This window comes from Mixophyes fleayi, chromosome 6, assembly GCF_038048845.1.
Source record: "Mixophyes fleayi isolate aMixFle1 chromosome 6, aMixFle1.hap1, whole genome shotgun sequence".
Taxonomy (NCBI): Eukaryota; Metazoa; Chordata; class Amphibia; order Anura; family Limnodynastidae; genus Mixophyes; species Mixophyes fleayi.
The window spans coordinates 209263857-209275980 of NC_134407.1; the positions used below are offsets into that span (position 1 = coordinate 209263857).

At 39.1% G+C, this 12124-nt stretch overlaps 1 protein-coding gene across 1 annotated transcript in view; it reads right to left on the reverse strand.

Moving 5' to 3' along the window:
* LOC142095275 (pendrin-like) overlaps positions 1-9732 on the reverse strand; it is a 69899-nt gene extending 60167 nt beyond the window's left edge. The window contains exons 1-2 of the mRNA XM_075178216.1: positions 9688-9732; positions 7610-7781 (exon numbers count right to left, since the gene is read on the reverse strand). Of these exons, the coding sequence (XP_075034317.1) occupies positions 7610-7761 (152 nt within the window). The 5' untranslated portion in view covers positions 7762-7781; positions 9688-9732. The remainder of the gene's footprint in view (positions 1-7609; positions 7782-9687) is intronic.
* Between the last annotated feature and the right edge of the window lie 2392 nt (positions 9733-12124).

Here is a 12124-nt window from a genome sequence, read left to right on the forward strand (position 1 = left end):
ATCAAAATGGCGCAACGTATCTACTGGCTAAAATGTTGTCTAAAATTGACTCAAAAGTTAAAGTTCTAATAGAGACCAATTATAAATAGATAATAATAAGGACTTTTGGCACAACTGTGCTGCTTTCTTTGATATAATAACAACTATCTGATTAAAGCATATGGTATTTTGTGCTGATTTTATTTTATTTTATAAGACCTAGTTTTGCATTTTTATTGTCATGAGATATAACTGTTTGAAGAATCTACACTGAAATATCTATATTGTGTGCATTAAATAAATTGTTATATTTGGATTTTACTTTTCAGAATTGTGTCTTTATTTTCATTTAAAATAATGTTGGTTTATAATGTTTTCTAGGAATTGTATAGTGTGATTTCCTAATTCTCCTTGGTTTTTCAAGAAATATCACAAGACATGAGACTGGATACCGTTTGGGAAATCCACCATGACTTCCTTCATTGTATGTTTCTACATAGAGTTTACAGAGCCACAATCTATTCAGCTGATGCTTATTACAGATGAAGAGCACAGATCTGAAGGTAAATGTAGTAGCATTAGGCTCTCACAGAACAGTGCCTCTAGTGGCAAGAGTACAATAGAAAATGAGAGCGCATCACAGACTTCAGAAAGAAATAACGTTTGAACATGTAGACATAGAAGAGCCCCACTTAGATTAAGGAGCAAAGCAAAACAGGAGCAAATTTGCAACCTGGCTAAACCATGTTTCATTACAGGGGGGCAAATTTAAAATGTGCGGACAGATTTAGAGTTCGGAATGTGCATGTCTTAGTTCAACTCTAAATTACGGTGTAAAAATAAACCTATCCAGTATTTGTGTACCACATGCAAAAACAGCCAGTATTTTCCCTGTATGCTAAAGAGATCACACATTTGCACCCCTTGCATTGCAATGTGGTTTGTCCAGGAGCAAATTTGCTACTTTTTTTTTGCTCCTAACTCTATATGAGGCACAGTAGTACCCATGTTACACACAGAAAAGTATATATTCTACAGTTAGAAAGATTAATTAGTATTGGAGAACATTTCAGAAAACAGTTGTCTACCCAAGAGCGGGGGTCCCAACAAAGATTAATTAGTATTGGAGAACATTTCAGAAAACAGCTGTCTACCCAAGAGCGGGGGTCCCAACAAATTCACCCAAAAATCAGTCTGTACCCAGATAAATTGCACAAAAGTCACATCCAGAGGACTACAGACCTCCTTCAACAGGTTAAAGGTCATAGCGCTACCATAGAAAAAGGATTGAACAAGTATGGCTTTTCCTGCAGAAAAACATTGCAGTATGACTTGGGTTTGAAAAATTACCTCAGAATTAAACAATACTGGAACAATGTTCCCTAGACATACAAGACCAAAGTGGTGTTAAAAAGAAGAAACTCATACCAACCATCAAGTATGGTTGTGGTGTAGTGGGGTGATTATTTTACAGATGCCTCTCAGTCATTGAGTCAACCATGAAGTCCTCATTATACCAAATTATTCTAGAGGAAAATGCGTGGACATCTCTCCAGCAACTGAAGCTTGGGCAATTGGACCATGCAACAGGACAATGATCCTAAGCATACCAGTAAAACTACAACTGAATGGCTGAAGAAAAAAAGAATGAAGGTTTCGGGATGGCCAAGTCAAAGTCCAAACTCCAAGCATTGAGATGCTGTAGCGAGACCTAAAGAGAGCTGTTCATAAAATAATATCCACATCAATGAACTGAAACATCAAAATACGATGTAAGAGACCAATAAACTCATACAGTAAACATTATTAGTATTAATCCAGTTTATTGCTGCTAAAGAAAGTTCCACAAGCTACTGAATCATGAGGTGTACTTACTTTTACAGACATGTCATGAGATTAGATTTATCACATTTTAAGACTTTTATGTCCTGATATTTAAAAACGAAGATATGAAAGAGTCTGTACTTTCTTTGTCACATGATTATTGATGAAGAGGAGACCCCCTCTTCATAGAATTCTATTTAGCAAAACCAGTTTGTTTGGCTTTGATATATTGTTACGAGCCGCAACTCTCTCACCTTCGTCCCGGCCGTTGCTATGATGACCAGGACATCACTTTCAGGTATCGTCCCGGCCGCTGCCTACGGTCGGGACGCTGTTGTAGGTAGCGCCGCGTCCCGGCATTAGGTGCAGCCGGGCGCATGCGCAATTTAGTCCAGGTGCCGTCTATCAGCAGCCCCTGTGGCTGATCTCATTTGCCTGCTCCCATTGGCCAGCATCTATACATAAGGCAGGGAGGGCGGTTATAGTTCCAGTTTTTCTGTGTGCTTGCCTGCTGCTGTGCTTTAACCTATATTTCTATTGGACTTCTGTGTATGACCTTTTGGCTTTGCTATTCTGGATTTGATTCTTGCCTGTTGCCCTGACCCTTGCTTCGTTCCTGGATTACCCCTGTCTGCTGCCAGTCATGACCTCTTGCCTGACCTAGACCACGATACCAGCTTCGGACCTCGACCTCGGATTGTTTCCTGACATCGCTGAAACCTATACCCCGCTACTCTGCGCTACGGTACATACATACACCTGTACTACTGTGAGTATAAGACCTGGGGGCATCCGAGTACCTGTGAGCATAACGAGCTCTACGGGAAAGGCGGCTGCTATAGGTAAAGAACTCCCCATCTGGTTCTACAGGATGATGATAAGACCATTAGCCGTAACATATATGATCTATACAGACCTAGTACTGGCTAGGCTTCCTCCAAGTTAATTAACATCTTAAAAGGATACCAAGTCAACAGATACTGAGATTCCGCCCACCTTCGGGGGTGAATGGGAAAAACTCATGTTCAGTCACATAGGCACTCACTTGCTAACAGGAATTAGAAGGAGAAACGACATTACCCTGTATCTGGAGACCTTGCACGGATTTCACATGGGCCCAAACGGGCAGCGGTAAATTGTTTGAACATGAGAAAATAGACTAAAATATGAGTAACATTATACACTGTTTATTGCTAGTTGATGGTAAAACTATAAATGATAGGAGTTACAGTGGGACAGCATGGAGGGCTAATATATATGGAGAGATTACATTTGGTTCCCATCCCCAATGTGTGGGACATCCTCTGATTATACTGTTTGTAAGAGCATAGATTATCAAGACAATATGATGATGTGTTTAATGGAAAAGTCTTGGAAAAGTTAGATTGAGTAAAATGTGTAACATAGGTAATTGTATGGTGTTAGGTAACTATGGTTTAAAATGTATCATGCTACCATGGAAATGGCAGTGCATAGTGTGCTGGATTCAAATGGTTGATTTCAGACATGTGAGTTAGGCTTTGTTTTAAGGCCAGAGAAACATGGTTTGGACTCCATTTTGCAAGGGTGTCTTTGTCTATCTACCATGTGGACTGATCAGTCCTCAATCTCCCCCCCACTTGCAATTAACATATGCATCACACACACACTGTCTCATCACACACACACACACACACACACACACACACACCAAATCCTCTTCACATGCACTGTCTTACAATGCAATCTGTCTAACACAGTGGTTCCCAAACTTGGTGCTGTGGCTCCCTGGGGTGCTGCGGCGACCTTGCTGGGATGCTGTGGCCACGGCTTTTGGTAAGCAAGGCAGGTGACTACTTGGTAATTATTTTGGCTTAGGGGTGCCTTGAAAAAATTATGGAGACCCTAAGGGTGCCTCGAACTAAGAAGTTTGGGATCCACTGGTCTAACACACACATTATCTTACAATCTGATTGCACACACATAATGTTTTACAATATGATTAAACACAATCTGATTGAACACACTGTCTTACATTCTGTCTTACACACACACGCACACACATTGTCTTACAATTTGATTACACACATATACGGATATAGTACTATCATGTTTGCTTAGTAACATAGATAAGAGGCACATTTACCCATGTATAAAATAGCTGAAGCAGGTGATGCATTGTATATCATGTAAAATGTATTCTGCGTTCTACGCTGTTATTATATGTGTAAATACAGTTACTGAAAATACCTGTTGTTAATAAGAATACATATTATGTTTAATGAGACTTTGTGGAATCCTTTCTTAAATATGATATGCAATATTTCCCGTATTAAACTGTGGTAATCAAAGTAAATAGAGCAGACAATGAAATAGAATTATCTTTCTAAGGACTGGGTTCAAATTGGAATCAACCCTGTGTGATAATGAAGGTAGTTTATTAAATAGTTGTTGCGATATTAGCATTAATAGTATATTTACCACATCATTGGACCTTCATGCGTTCAGATTAGCATGGTAAATAGCACCAAAAAAACTACCCTTTTACAATTATATATGTACTAATGTATCTTTTAGCAGTCACACATTCCTTCTAAGTTGACAATGACAGTTCTGCAGCTGATTGCTCTAACCAAGGTAACGTTTTCTACCAATGTTTGCAACTCTTTAATGACTATATGATCCCAATGAAATAGTTTTACAGTCACTTCATAGTTAATCTTTAACTCAATCAAAAGAGACTTTATTTCCTTAGTTACATTTTTCTCCTCATTCCCTGGGCTTGTCTTTACTACCGAAGAAATGAGCAATTTACATATAGGTTGATTAATGACTTTTAGAATCCTATGAATTGTAGTTCAACAACACATAGGAGGACAGATGAGGAGGATCTTAGTCAACAAAGTACATACACAGAAAAATAGTATTAAATCTGTAATTTTTTTTCTTTATGTTTAACAGGACTTGTGTGGGGTTCGACCTTTGCTGTTTCACAAACATATATTATCCCACTGAATTCTCCATACAAGTATAGTACATACAAACAAACCAAATATATATTATTTGTAAATTCTGCCTTAGAGCATTGTACAAGCCACCGAAAAAAGAAAATGTACAAAACGCAAAAAAAGTGGGTGCGCAGGTTTTCTTCTTTGACCGAATGCGTCTAACTGTCCACTTAGCGCTATCATAGGTGACTTCACACACCATCCTGGTTTAGGGAATTAGCCGCAGAAAAATCAATCTACTATTCTTTTTATAGGATTGCAATATTTTAAAAAGTTCCACACATGGCCGTCGGTACTGGTTCAATATGCCGCATTGACTATACTGGGGATTGAGGCTAAAATCTCAAACCGCTGGCGAAGTGGGGCGGTTTTAATTTACCTAAACTGACGCTGACTTGCTTCTGATAGGCTAGATAGCACAAACAGCTCGCTGCTTGAGCTATCTTACCATACAGAACATAGGGGGCACCATTGGCTAAATTATAGGGATAATCATTTATTTATTTATTAAGGAGGCAACATTTATTTAAAATTAACTTACGGCATTGAGTTTAATTTTTCAGTTTATTAAGTGCCAAAATGATTGTTCTTTATATTAAGGGGGACTATTATTGTATTATTATGTTAATATGAATAAATAATTATATTATGGGGGCTTATTGCTATTTATTTTTCACGATGGAGGCACCATTTATACTGTACACATGTAAAACTACATGTGCCAGCATGCACATGCCCCATAAACCAGACAAATTTGTTAATTATTTTGCACATAAGTTAAATACTGGCTGTTTTTTCATGTAGCACACAAATACTTGATAACTTTATTTGTACACTGAAATTTAAAGTTGATCTAGGACAGTGTTGGCTAACCTGTGACACTCCAGGTGTTGTGAAACTACAAGTCCCAGCATACCCTTCCAGCAATAAGCTGCTATATATTGACAAAGCATGCTGGGACTTGTAGTTTCACAACACCTGGAGTGTCACAGGTTAGCCAACACTGATCTAGGACAGCCCAACTATAAATCTGTCCCCACATTATAACTTTACCTCCCCCTCCAATGCAACATGGTTCTGCAATGGTGCTGTGCTGCTGTGATAGTGGTCCAGCCCAGACGTCACCTTGCATACTTGTATCCAAGCCATTTGAATAAGCCCTTTTAGAAGAATGATGGAATAAAACTCTAAGAATGTATCTATCAAAAAGCTGGCCGATAAGGGAGAATCAATAGTGTTTGGGATCAATGTTATAACATCAAACATGTCACAATATATAGATTACTTTCTCCAACCATTAGTAGTAAAGCACAAGAGCTCTCTAAAAGATACAGCACAAGTACTGAACATCTCAAACAGTATCACATGGCAAAAGCATTATATCCTTATGAAGTGTGATATCACATGACTTTATACAATAATTGAGTATACCATCGGATGCGAACATACTAAAACTATTATGGAATTAGAATCTAATATTCCCCCTCTATTAATTACATTTATTACAGAAACCATTACTTTCATATTAAACCATAATTAGTTCTGGATTCAAGTTAGTTCCATAGACAGGTTCATGGAACAGCTATGGGCACAAATGTTGTGCCCAGTTACATCAACCTCTTTATGGCACAATGGGAAAACACTGCAATTTGGAACAACAGCACTTCTCAAGGAGATATGCTATGTTGCCACAGATATATAGACATATGTCATACGTATACGGATGGCTACTCAGATCAATTTAGATAGCTTTATTAGATATAATAACACAAACAATCTTAATTTGAATTTTAAAAGAAAGAGTGGGTTCCCCTATTGTAACAGATGTCAAGTGTGTAGAACAACAAGACACAAAACCAATCACTAGCTTCAAATCAAATGTCACTAAAGGAGTTTATAATACCAGAGATCTTGTCTGACACTAATGGGGTTTACTTGCTGGAATGCCCTTATGGGATTCAGTACATTGGCCACACTGTTAGAAGTTTAAATGTCAGGATAGCAGAATGGAATCAGAAATATAAGGAGGTATAAGGGATCAAGTGAGTACGGAACGTGTGTCAGATCACTATTCTAAACTCCACAAATGTGACTCTACTTCCTTGAACTCCTTAGGAATTAAAAAAGTTAGCTCCATCCTGGAGCAGAGAGGATTTTATTATACGCAGCTCTAAAGATTTGACCTAGGCACATTGTTCAAAATGTTATAATGTGAATGGAACTTTTTAGACATTTTAGGATGTATTATTATCTTCTCAGTCCTTTCATTTAGTACTAGTAAAATCTAGGAGATAGGATACATTTCCTGATGCACAACAATGCATCTATATAAATAGATGATGATGATGATGTCATTTATAAATCCAGAAATTAGAAATGAGGCTCGCTGTCTAAAATGAATGTCGGTCAATATGTTTTACTGAACATTAATGATAAAAATAAGCTAAACATTTGCCATTAAGTCCTGACTTATAATTAGAAATAAAGGAGAATACAATACAGATGTAAATAATGGGAATTAATCTTAAGTAATTCATCTTAAGTAATTCATCTTAAGTAATTCATCTTAAGTAATTCATCTTAAGTAAGACCATGTTGCATGTTTGTTTACCTAATAATTCCCATCTGTAAGACACTGCAGTCCACTGTACCCAGGGCCTTAACTAGGGCTGTGCGATAGGGTCGACTGCTCAGGGCGTTGCGCTGAAGGGGGCGCAGTTTATGAAAATTTTAGGTTCATTTGGTTAAAATTGAGGGCTAGGGGCATTTTTCTTTCTCGCCCCAGGCGGTACAATTTTAAGTTACGGCTCTGACTGTACCTGCAGCTGTTTTTCAGCCTTTCACGATTTGTTTTCTGTACAATCTCTTTCTTTTCAACGTCCGCCTGAAAGGATGGCTCAGAATACACCGACCGTTTCACCACATATTGAGTGTACCCAGATTTGGGTAAGTCCATACTTGGTGACACCATCTTATGATGATGATGATGATCTGATAAACAACATAGATTAGAGCATAAATTTACATTTAATATACAAGGGTTCATATTATAAGTAAACCCACACAATTACATTTTTTTTCATTTATAATCTTTTAACGATAGGGATATTAAATGGAAACATCATAAACAGGTAACAGTAATATTCCAAGACATTCAGCGCTATCTGGTTCTCACGAAACACAAAAATAGGTGCAGATAAACTCCACCCTAATCACAATGCAAACTTGTTCAGCCCTTCATTAACAAGTATTATAAAACAGTTCATATATTCGTTTGACAGTAACTTAACAACCGTAGCATTTCCATATTGGAAGCTGCCATCTTGGTGTATGGGCAGTAACCACTTTTATGTCTAAGCTAATCGATCATGCATTGATAGTTTAATGTTCAACTTGCAGGGGAAAAGCTGGGTTTGCACTGAACAGCAGATTTGCAAAAACATATTCCCTTGGAAGAAATATTAGCAGGAAAAGCAAACTGTCTAGGTATGTGGGATGGACTGCCACTGAAATATGGCATCATGCACTACTAGTAACCTTGGAATGATTACTAGTAGTCACCCTAGATAGATAGATAGATAGATAGATAGATGTCGGTTCATATGCGGTATATATATATATATATATATATATATGAAAGCATGATGTACTGAGACAATTGCTGGACAGAGCATGAATTTGTAATGTATCTTCTACCTTTTGCATTAAAATTCTAAAGATTCTTTCATTAGTGGTGCTGGTCTGTGCTAATTTATGGAACAATTTTGTATTTGTTTTTCCATTATGGGCCTTTAACAACTTTGAATTGAGTACAGCCTCAATATATATATATATATATATATATATATATATATATATATATATATATATATATATAAATATATATATATATATATATATATATATATATAAAGAGAGAGAGAGAGAGAGAGAGAGAGAGAGAGAGAGAGAGATATATGTTATTTAACAACTTTGAATTGAGTACAGCCACAATATATATGTATATATATATATATATATATATATATATATATATATATATATATATATATACAGAGAGAGAGAGAGAGAGAGAGAGAGAGAGAGAGAGACAGAGATAAGCAAATGGATATAGCATGGAGAAGTCACTTCCAAGAAAAGCTAATGATAATAATAACAACAATAATATAGTAATAATAATATTTTTTATAAGAGATGAAGCTAATGAGTATACTGTATGTGACAAAATGTAAAAATCCTTTTACAGACTGAAGTTTTGGTAATACTGACTGTGAAAGCTAACTGGTAATTGAAGAGATGACTCAACGTGCAGATTTTAAAAGTTATTGATAACAGATTAATCTAAGAAGAGCAGCTAAGCTGAGTTATAACTAGTGCTCTGATATGTCCCTGCTTCCTAAAACTGTACAAGAACTGTAGGTCTAACAGAAAATGCTCAGCTTTGTAAGATATAGTTTATTAAACAGGCTCCATAACATTAAAGATACATATTAAATAAAGCCTGCCACTGAATGTGCCTATTGCATACAGACGTACAGGCAATTAATTCATATTTTGCAACATGGAACAGATTACACAAATATATTGTTCCCAGACGCAGCCAATCAGAGTTGATCAGTCGAGTTCCACTATTCCTGTCTTCCACTGGGAACAAACGTTTACTTGGGGACAATTACGGAACGTTTGTTGTGCCATCTCATTATATATGCTGAATCATTTTTGAAAATATTGAGGTGGGGGGTTTTGCATAACATTTAATTGAAATAGCATTGTTAATTTATAACATGGACTGGAGCTCAATCTTCATGATAATCACATTGCAATCTAAAATAACACACAGGAAAATATATGCACTAATCTGACAAAGAAATTGTGCTGCAAGGAAGTGTTTTCCTACCTGAGCTTTTCCAGCCAAAAGCAACCTTGGAAGATGCTCTCTTGTTTACCACGCAGCATATATAGTGGCCATAAGTCAGGGGAAGATTCCTTTATAGGGCTATAATCTCCTTTTTTAACAAGAGAAATGTGACACCAAGTTTTATTTGAATACTTGTAGTGGATTTAGAAGTGTTCATGTTGCTCACAATAATTAACTGTTCAATTTTTTCAGAATATATTTCGATGTCTATTTATATATTTGCTTGTTATTCAGATAACATTAGCATTAACCCGACAGATATAAATAATTTGATAGATAATTAATTCATTTCAGGTAAAAAAAAATATTTTTCTATGATAAACTTTACTAATAAAAGTGCCCGAGTTATTTGCTGCTATGTAATTATAATTAAGGCAATAACAATGCTTTGCTATTACAGAATAATAACAAGACCGTACATTGGCACACACAAGCTGGCAGACATAGGCGAACTTACTGTGGCGGCGGCCAAGGGGTGTGTGCAGCTGTCAAAAAGTTACACCCCATCAAGTGGCGCCCATTAAGCTATGGTGCTATGGTGATAACCCAACACAGTCTGTGAGAGACTGAGAGGAAGGAGGGGCTGTCAGCAAGGGGGGAGAGAGACACCATATTTGCCTACTTTTTAAATCTGTACTCTCAGATCTCAGAGTACAGATCATGTGACAGAGGGTAGGAGGAGGCGTGATGACACTGTTACGTCACTGTATCCCCGCCCCTACAATAAAATACAGAAATTCAAGGTATTGAATAGCGGGGGCATGGCTTAATGACACGATTAAGCCCCCTGCCTGTTATTCTATCCAGTGAGTCCGGGAGGTTTGCCTACTCTTCCGGGCGTTCGGGAGGACTCCCCGAAATTCGAAAACCTCCTAGAAATTCCAGGAGAGTAGGCAAGTATAAGAGACACCCAGGGAGAGAAACACACAGAGACAGGCAGAGATAGACACAGGACCAGCAGAGATTATGTGAAAGCTGGGGACCCTGGCACAGTAGAGATGGATGTCCCAGGGTCCCCCGGCATTGCCTAGAAGCGGGTGAGTGGCGGCTGCTGCCTAGAGACAATCACTACTGTCTCCTAAGCATGAGTGGGGGAGCCTACAAAGGGGAAGGACCCCAAAAGAGAAATGGGGATTGCTGCATGCAGCAGTGTGACTGCATTTACAGAGGGGAGGAGTCCCCTAATCCCAGCAAAGGGGAGAGCTCCATATCACTAAAGAGAATCCCAAGAGAGAGGGGGGCATTTTGCATGGGAAAGACCCTGGAGTGAGGGTTATATAAGAGGCATTTTAGCTGAAGTGTCAGAGCCAGGGGCTGTGCGTACACAGAGAGAAGTGTCAGAGCCAGGGGCTGTGCGTACACAGAGAGAAGTGTCAGAGCCAGGGGCTGTGCGTACACAGAGAGAAGTGTCAGAGCCAGGGGCTGTGCGTACACAGAGAGCAGTGTCAGAGCCAGGGGCTGTGCGTACACAGAGAGAAGTGTCAGAGCCAGGGGCTGTGCATACACAGAGAGAAGTGTCAGAGCCAGGGGCTGTGCGTACACAGAGAGAAGTGTCAGAGCCAGGGGCTGTGCGTACACAGAGAGAAGTGTCAGAGCCAGGGGCTGTGCGTACACAGAAAGAAGTGTCAGAGCCAGGGGCTGTGCGTACACAGAGAGAAGTGTCAGAGCCAGGGGCTGTACGTACACAGAGAGAAGTGTCAGAGCCAGGGGCTGTGCGTACACAGAGAGAAGTGTCAGAGCCAGGGGCTGTGCGTACACAGAGAGAAGTGTCAGAGCCAGGGGCTGTGCGTACACAGAGAGAAGTGTCAGAGCCAGGGGCTGTGCATACACAGAGAGAAGTGTCAGAGCCAGAGGCTGTACGTACACAGAGAGCAGTGTCAGAGCCAGGGGCTGTGCATACACAGAGAGAAGTGTCAGAGCCAGGGGCTGTGCGTACACAGAGAAAAGTGTCAGAGCCAGGGGCTGTTCGTACACAGAGAGAAGTGTCAGAGCCCGGGGCTGTGCATACACAGAGAGAAGTGTCAGAGCCAGGGGCTGTGCATACACAGAGAGAAGTGTCAGAGCCAGGGGCTGTGCATACCAGAGAGAAGTGTCAGAGCCCAAAGAAGAAAAATCATCCCTGCAGAGGAGGGGTGAGCTGCAGTTGAGAGTTGCACAGCATGTGTCAGAACTGTACTGAGAAGCAGCCTGCCTGTTAGCATCCATGTGAGTGCCCCTGCAGAGGAGGGGTGAACTGCAATGAAGTATGGAGTACTGGAGTGTAAGAGTCATGTGAATTATGTTATATAAAATCTAGATAACATTAAGAACTGTGTGGGAGGAGTAAGGAGATATATTTACAATATTTGATAGAGTAAGAAGCTGTATATATACACCCATGCCCATCAGCTAGCCAGGGCTTGAGAAGGAGGTGCAC